At 46.7% G+C, this 8,460-nt stretch overlaps 1 protein-coding gene across 1 annotated transcript in view; it reads left to right on the forward strand.

The window, feature by feature from the left end:
• The window catches only part of magi1b (membrane associated guanylate kinase, WW and PDZ domain containing 1b), a 212,782-nt gene extending 205,585 nt beyond the window's left edge, over positions 1-7,197 (forward strand). The window contains exons 22-23 of the mRNA XM_056273056.1: positions 1,818-1,956; positions 5,111-7,197. Of these exons, the coding sequence (XP_056129031.1) occupies positions 1,818-1,956; positions 5,111-6,372 (1,401 nt within the window). The 3' untranslated portion in view covers positions 6,373-7,197. The remainder of the gene's footprint in view (positions 1-1,817; positions 1,957-5,110) is intronic.
• Positions 7,198-8,460: the final 1,263 nt, after the last annotated feature.

The raw sequence follows: 8,460 nt of genomic DNA on the forward strand, positions 1-8,460 counted from the left end.
GGCTTGGTCGGGCATCCCTACAGACACAATTGGCCGTGTCTGCGGGTGGGAAGCCGGATGTGGGTATGTGTCCTGGTTGGTGCACTAGCACCTCCTCTGGTCGGTCGGGGCGCCTGTTCAGGGGGGAGGAGGAACTGGGGGAATAGCGTGATCCTCCCACACGCTATGTCCCCCTGGTGAAACACCTCACTGTCAGGTGAAAAGTGGCTGGCGACTCCACATGTATCGGAGGAGACATGGTAGTCTGCAGCCCTCCTCGGATTGGCAAAGGGGGTGGAGCAGCAACCGAGATGGCTTGGAAGAGCGGGGTAATTGGCCGGATACAATTGGGCGGGGCGGGGGGGGGGTTAAAAAAATGAACAAAATGTCAGGTGTCTCTGCACTGTGCATCCTGAATGTGATTTTTGGAGGTGTCATCAATTTTGCTGTGCTTAGGTTCAAAAGCATCCGCTGTTTCCTTCAAAAAAGGGCGGTGTTGGCTTCGGCAGTTTTTTATTTTGGTCATTAACAGCCTGTTGATGATGCTCACCCATAACCTTTACAGCCATCAGAATGATGTCATTCATCGATATAATAGCTATTGCGTAACCTACCGCCCAATTATAGTGAGCTATGCCTCAGTGAATCTTAACGTTGTTACCTTGGGGAGGTGTGCCAAGTTAGAGCTTGTGTCAAGGCAGCAGCATACTGACTAGATGTATACACACACACACACACACAGAGTTATGTTCCCTCACAGAGACCCGCGGCTGGCAGGTGAAAAGAAGCGGTCGTCGACTCCTCGTGTATTCATGTATGGCACGACACGTGGTAGTCCTCACCCTCCTCAAGACACTGTAGAGGGTCGTACAGTGACAGGGTCTTGAGAGCATGGGGAATTGGACATGCCAGATTGAGAGAAAAAGGGGAGGAGAAATACAAAAAAAAACTACCTAAATGTTATTCATACATGCCACAGGAGATGTCATGGGACATGGGAATTTTTAACCCATTTTTAATAACTGCATAAAAACATGAGAAACTCTCAATGTAAAGCAGATGCCCAGGCTGCTGTATTGAATACAGAATGAGGGTTTATTGATTTTTCCTTAAGTATATGCATACGAAAGGTATGAAAAAGCCTGCTGACATACATCTGCCCTTGTAGCTGTCGGGGGGCTCTTGATGCCAGCGTGTGCTTGCATTTGCTCCTTTGCATATATAGATGCATGTGTGTGTGTGTATGCATGCATGCACAGGATTGTGCACCCATGCCTTGTTAGCAGAGATATTAATAGAACCAGGTTCTGTGAAGCAGAGAGAGGTGTCAGTGAGAGACCCACATTCTGCCAGAGAGGAATTCCCTCAGCGCAGTCAACACTGACAGATAGCTCGAGGCGTGGGGGGATCAAACTTAGAAGCAAACAAGTATTTCCTCTCGCGCCTTCCTTCTCCATCTATCATTTTCTCTCCCCACTTTTCAGATACTAGTTGCAACAGAATTTCCCCACTCTGGGAGCTTTTCGGAAACAGAAAGGAGAAAATAAAAACAAAACAAGCTCTACTCTGAGGTTTACTGTTCAGGAGATTTGATATGTAACTTTCTTTTTATTTCTTATTTCTTTCTACTCCCCTTTCCCTCCCTCTTTCACTGTGTTCCCTTTTCAATCCTGTGTGCCATGTGCCTCTCCTGTGTACGTCTTTCCTACTGTCACTTGCGTGCCTCTCGTTCTCTCTCTCCCTGAGTGGTTCTCACCCTCCCTCTCGTTCTCTTACCTGCTGATATCCCTCTCTTATCCCCCCCCCCCTTTCTCCGCTGGTCCTCTTCTCCCTTCCAGGTTGGCGACGAGATCCTGGAGATCAACGGCGAGAGCACCAAGGGCATGAAGCACGCCCGTGCCATCGAGCTCATCAAAAGCGGAGGCCGCCGCGCCCATCTGGTGCTCAAGAGGGGTGACGGCTCAGTGCCTGAATATGGTGGGTCAATCTACGAAAACATTCCCTTCTCCCCCGTCTTCACGCCCTGAGCCAGACCACACTGTCGGGTCAAAGGGGGCAGGGGGGGAGAGGGTCTGGGGAGGAGGTGGCTACTTTACCCTCCCAGGACCCTCCGCCTAACCCTGGGTCACCTCACCCCCCCCCCCCACACACACACACACACACACACACCCCACACCCATGGGAATGCTGGGTCTCTTTTTGGTGGAGGTAACTTTCGGCCCTCTTGGCTGTCACTGCCAACATTTTGGGGGGGGGGGGGGGTTGGGTGGTGGTTGAGATGGGATGGGCATATTGCTAGAAGTGGGGGAGAGGGAATGGGGGTTGCTTGCTGGGTTAGGGTCACTCTTCTGGGTTCTCCCCCCCACCCCACCCCACCTTCGCCTCCACCTGTTGCCACCGGCTCAGAAACGTCCATGTCACTTCACTGTCACCTTTTCACCTTCTTGCCGCCTGGCCACAGAAAAAGGCACTCTGCTCGGACTTTATAGGGGTTGAGGGTCTGATTCAAAAAAGAAACTGTTTACAGGGGTTGAATGACCCAGAGCAGGGGAGCTCATTATTTCTTGTGGGTAAGATGTGATATCAATTCCCCCAAGCCCTCATTAAAAAGTACATTAGGATCTAGAGGGAAGGGAGCTTGATCTTCTACATCCAATGCTAAGGTGGGACACACTCTTTGAAATGAAAGCATCTTGCAGCTTTGGGTAGAGAGGGTGGTGCGAACATATTTATGATATTTATTGAAAGGTGAATGTAAGCTACTGAACTCTTAAGGGTCTTACGTGAGAACCGTGTTTTAACAAAAGCAGCCTAATGCTTTTTTTTTTTTGCCATTTCAATGAGAAAATCAAAAAATTTTCTGCTTTTGTGCCCGGCATTATTGACTAATCCATGGATTTGTTTGCACCCACTGTTAATGCCATTGAAAAGCTGTGATGATAGGAACTCTGGCCATCCCCGCACAACAGAAATCTGTTGGTCCACTTATATAGACGTTTTGTACAGTGAAAAGTATAGAAGCATTTTTACAAGTATTTTTGTTCCATGTACAGAGCCGTGAATCGCATCCACATATTATTGGAAAAAAAGTTTATTGATGCATGAACTTGTCAAAAGTGTAAATTATTTTTTTTGTCTATTTTCCATAACATTTATGGATTTTGTTTTTATTATCGTACTGCTCTGGTTTGATAGTCACGAGTCATCATAAATGCATTTTCCCCCTTTTTTTTATTTGCAGTGGGAAATACTTGCCTGTCTTGAGAAGTTCATTCATGTAATTTGATTTGCGCTGAGAATGTGCTGTCTTAGCCTGCACCAATATGGCATCATGTGAATTTGTACATTTTTTATCTTTTTTTCTTTTTTTTTTAAAACTTTTTAGTTGACACACCCTTTGACAGTCTTGCCGGTGTTTCTTTTTACTCCTGTTGGCAATGTAAAACCTGCTCCACATGCTGTTGTTGTGGGTGTTTGAGTCTCTTTTGTCTCTTTTGGGTTTCCAGTCTCTGCTGCTTTTATGTCCATCTGTGTGGGTGTATGTCCGTATGGGGTGGGGTGTGTAAGTGAGGGGGCTTGCTTCCAGGACATTCTCTGTAACTGATGGTTTCCACTAAAAGGTTGGGTGATTTTCCTGGATTGTCTCTTTATTCTAAATGAATCAATGATCAAATAAACACCTTTTTTCATTGAAAAAATCAACACAGACAATAATTCTCCTTTTCTTCCTTCAAGTTTGTTTCAGAAGGACTAAACCCTGTGCTCTTCTCTTTTTCTGTTTTGTTTTGTTTTTGCCTTCTTCCTGTTTTGTGCTGGGCTCTTGTCTCCCTTCAGGGTTGCTCGCTCCCCATCTCACTGCATGTATGAGAAATGACAAGATGGGGGAGGCCTCTCTCCTCCAAAATCAGACCACGGTTTGTAACTGTCCTGCTCTCCCATCCTGTCGTCAGTCTCTCTCTTCTGCTCGCTCTCTCTCTCTCTCTTATTCTCTCTCTTCCTCCCCCCGTGTGGTGTGGCCTCTCAACTTACTCATGCCCGTGCTCTACTTCATGCATACGAATCCATTCACCCAGAATGCTTTGCCGATACCGCCAGCGCCGTCGCAGCTGCATTCATGTCAACCAGTAGGAATGGATTCATGCACACCTCTCTGCCAATCACGTTCAACCTCAGGGCACCTTGTGCCCACTGCTGAAATGTGATGCACTCCAGTTTAGTCTGCTCAAGTTAATTGGATTAATCATCCTTCCTACTGGAGGCTAGTTGAATATCGAAAAACACCTTTTCTCCCAATATGGATGTTCTCAGCTGTAGCTCTGTAGTTTATAGTCTGGGCATAACCTTTCCTCGGTGATGTAGACCCAAAGACGTATTGAAAACTCAAATTGGTTATAGCAGATTTACCCTTAAAGGATGCGATGATCACAAGGCATTATGTTAACTTTTTATTCAGATTATGCAATGAAATTACCAAGGTAAACATTCTCCTGATAATCAGATGGTAATTTTATAAATTGACCTCAACCATCAAACAAAGAACAATAAGGCTTGAAACATCGTCCCCTATTTCACTTCTGGCACTCTAGTAAGTCACTATCGCTGTAATATAATGACCCATCTTTCAGTTTCTGGATTTCATCTAAAGCATCTTATTTGCTTTAAACGACTGCCAAATATTCAAGGTACCATGACGGAGCATGAAAGAGCATGGCTCATCAATTTGACCAAGCAGCATTATCAACATGTACCAGTTTGCGCTGTAACCAACCACCGTTCCTCAGCAATTTAACACATGGCCAAGTCCCATTCTGCTTCCATTACATTACCCCATATATTCCCGGGAAAAGGTTTGTGTTGGGTAACGATGTCTTCAAGCTTTGGCTGCTCTACAGGTGCATTACTGCCTTTTATTCTCAAGTAAGCAGTGCTATTATTTTACCATTGGCTGTTGCTGTGCTGTCTAAGAGTTAGCCGTCTTTGCTGGCATTAACATCTGAATGGCCTCCATTGGTAATGTCCTCAGCTTTGTGACTGGTAAAGCATGAATACTCTGAAACCAGGTAGACAGTTATAGACTTGAAATGCATGTTTGATCCCCCTGCCCTCGTCTGTATGTCACACTGTGTTGCAGACGGCAGCGTCGACAGTGACGGCACAGCCAACCCAGCCGCAGGGTTACAAAACGCTTCGGAAGTGAACACCCTGCGCCCCACCAATGCACCATCGGAGTCAAGCTACCCACCAGAAACCCACCAACCATCCCGGAGCAAGAAGGAAACTAGCCGCCACTTGACCGGTGCCGGCAGACACCACCATTCCACCCAACCCCACCGTTCCCCTGATAAGAAAACCAGCACAGGCAAACGCAAGGGGGGCAAGTCCACTGGGAAGGAGATATCCAAGCAGTCCAAGAAGAAAGACAAGGGAAAGAGTGGCTCCAAAGAGGGCCACCATCACCATTCCAGCGGCGGGCACCACCGCAGCGGGCGTCACCATTCGCAGGACAAGGGGCGCAGTCGTGCGCGGAGTGCTGAAAACACCCTGGATAGCCGTCACGGAGGGCGCAGGCATGGGCGCTCCCCCGACAGACACCACACCCACCACTCCCCCTCTCACCGCCGCCACCACTCGCCTCATCGCCACCGCTCACCTCAACGCCACCGCTCGCCTCATCGTCACAAGTCACCCCACAGAAACCGCTACCAGTCCCCTAACCGACGCCATGCCCACTCCTCAGATCCATACCACCGGCACGTGTCCCCAAATAGACATGGGGGCCAAAGTAATGAGAAGCCAACTGGGGTTGAGGCTGTATTGAAGGAGCCCTACAGGGATCCTGAACCGAGCCCCCCTCCTGAGGACAGCGTCCTCAGGGAACCCCCAGCCCTGGACCGTCTGAACAGGGAAGCCACGCTACCGCTCCCATACAGGAGGGACAACCTGCTGATGAGGGCCTCTTCCATGGAGAGGGCCTACAGGGGAGGTAGCCTGCTGGCGGAGGCAGCATCCCATGGCCAGAGAAGGCCCTATGTAGAGACCACCTTGCCCAGGGTGCATACTCCTGTCTCAGACTCATCCTACAAGAGGTACAGCTCTCTGCTGAGGGGCCGCTCACCTGAGAGGATGGAGAGGGAAGAGCGTTACACCAGCCGAGGGCCCTCCCCTGAGCCACAGTACCGAGCCCGCAGTCTGGGACGAGACATCTCCCCGATCAGAAGATTCAGACAAGACCAGGAAGGGGAGGAAGATGAAGATTACGAGGATGATTTGGTTGCAGCCAAAGTGAGAGAGTACTACAGCACGCTCAAGTCCAACGCCAGCCGCTCCTCGAAGCCTGTTGTCCCTGAGCCCAAGAAGACGTACAAGGAGAGCCCCAGAGACCTCAGTATCTGATCGCATGGGAGTTGTCTAATCACATCCACCGCCCACAAAGCAACACAAGCTCCCATTACCACTTGGTTCGTGACATATGAAAGTGTACCCAAATTCCCCCACTACACACACACACACACTGGCACACACAAGAGCCTACACAGCTGTAGAAGAAATTTAAGTTATTGATTGTGACATTGTTGCGTTACTAATCAATGATTCCAAGACAATTTTTACAACATTTTTTTTTCCTTTTATTTTTAAATGTGTTTGTTCTTTTTCTTTTTGGGGGGAGGGTTTTTTTTTGTTCAAGCATTCTACACTTACACTATCTCCAACTTTTACAGAAAATGTAAAACCATAAAAAAACAATGATGTGCCTAACAGTTTCATTATTTCATTATTTTTATTTTTTTGGGGGGGGGTGTTTTATTGAGTCTTTTTGCTTTGATATGCGACGGTCATTTTCTGCCGCACCGTCAAATGATGAAATGTATGTATACTTTTCCACAGACAGCCCATGGACATACCGCACACACGGGCCGCCGTGACCGGTGCTCACAATGATGCTGTGCATGTCTTTAACGGTTTCAATGTCTCTCTCTGTCTTCTCTCTTTCTCTTCTTTGTCTCTCTCTCGCTCTCTCTCTCTCTCTCTTTCTCTCTCTTTCCCCCAGTGCCACTGTTTTTTAGACATTTGACCAGATTATAGCACAAGCCTGCATTTGTTTGTATATTTTTGACAGTTTGCAGTATGTGTACATTCAGAGGTGATCATTTTAAAAATGAATGAAGGGAAAATTAAGAAGTTAAACTATGATGATGATGTTAAAATTAAAATAATATATTCAACAAACCCAACAGAGTGCAGCTCTTTCAGTGTCTGTATGTGGGCGTGCATGTGGGCGTGCACGCTTATTCACCCATACTCGTGAATGAGTGCTTGCATGCACTCGGATTTACCTGTTTATGATATTTGCATGTCTGAATAAGACAGGATGTCATCCTGAAAATAGCGAATAACAAGCTGTTCGTTTTTGGTGGCAAACAGAAAGGTGAGAAAAGTCTGACACTATTACCGAAGTCGCCACAAAGGTGCAAATGGATATGAAGTGTGTGGGTGAAAGAAGACAAACCTGGCGTCTGTACTCAACGTCAAGGCTTGGATATTGAACAGGCGTTTGTTCCTCTCTTAATTCCGCCGTAGCTTACACTTTGGTCCGTAACTCTCTGTGCTCTCTCCCTGTCCTCTCTGCATCCTCACTCCTCCGTCGAAGATGTTTTTCACTCCATAAGAGAGGAGAGGGTTGCAGATCAGTATTCTCAGACGTCAGGGCAGTGGACACATTGGGTGGATGAGGAGGGAAAGGTCTGGGTACGTTCTGTTATTCCCCTGCCAACTAAGATTTTGAAATGAGAGGGAAAAAAACGACTGAAGGGTCAATCCTAATGACCTTTGGGAAACCAATGGGGGATTTGCTCCTCGAGACCTTGAAGATGTAGAATGGAGGAATGCAGAGGCAATATGCCCCTGTCTCATGTCCACAATATGTAAGGTTAAAAGGTTGAAAGTGGGGAAAACATCTCCAATAAGGGCTACTTGATAGTATTTTGAAAAATATAAGGTAGGGAAGGAAGGGTGTTCAACTTCCCTTGTTAGTCCTCATGGATAAAACACAGGTTATGGACAGGGCAGTTTATGCGTTAATTTGACTCCACAGTATAACGTGACCAGACTTATTACTATGTGTATAGTAAATAAGTCATGCTGTGTATGTCTTCTATAGCTCTACTATTGCAAAAAAAAAAGCATACGTTTAGGTCTGTCAAGCATCCTAATCAAACTTCCAATTTAGATAAAGCAAACATGGGGAATTAAAAAATGTTTGCTTTAAGTAATTTGGCAAATAATATCCATACACAATTTACAACTATTTCCTCCAGCAAGAATTAGTGGAAAATTGGACTCGTGCATAAAATAAGCAGGCCTATCTGCAACTTAATCTGTCTGCCCAGAAAAGGGAAAAAAAAGTGCTTGTTTGAGCCTTACAAATCGGCAACCACATTTGAGTTAATGGCACACCGTCAAACCTTGGCCCCCTCTTTTCGT

This window comes from Lampris incognitus, chromosome 2 (genome assembly GCF_029633865.1).
Source record: "Lampris incognitus isolate fLamInc1 chromosome 2, fLamInc1.hap2, whole genome shotgun sequence".
Lineage (NCBI taxonomy): Eukaryota > Metazoa > Chordata > Actinopteri > Lampriformes > Lampridae > Lampris > Lampris incognitus.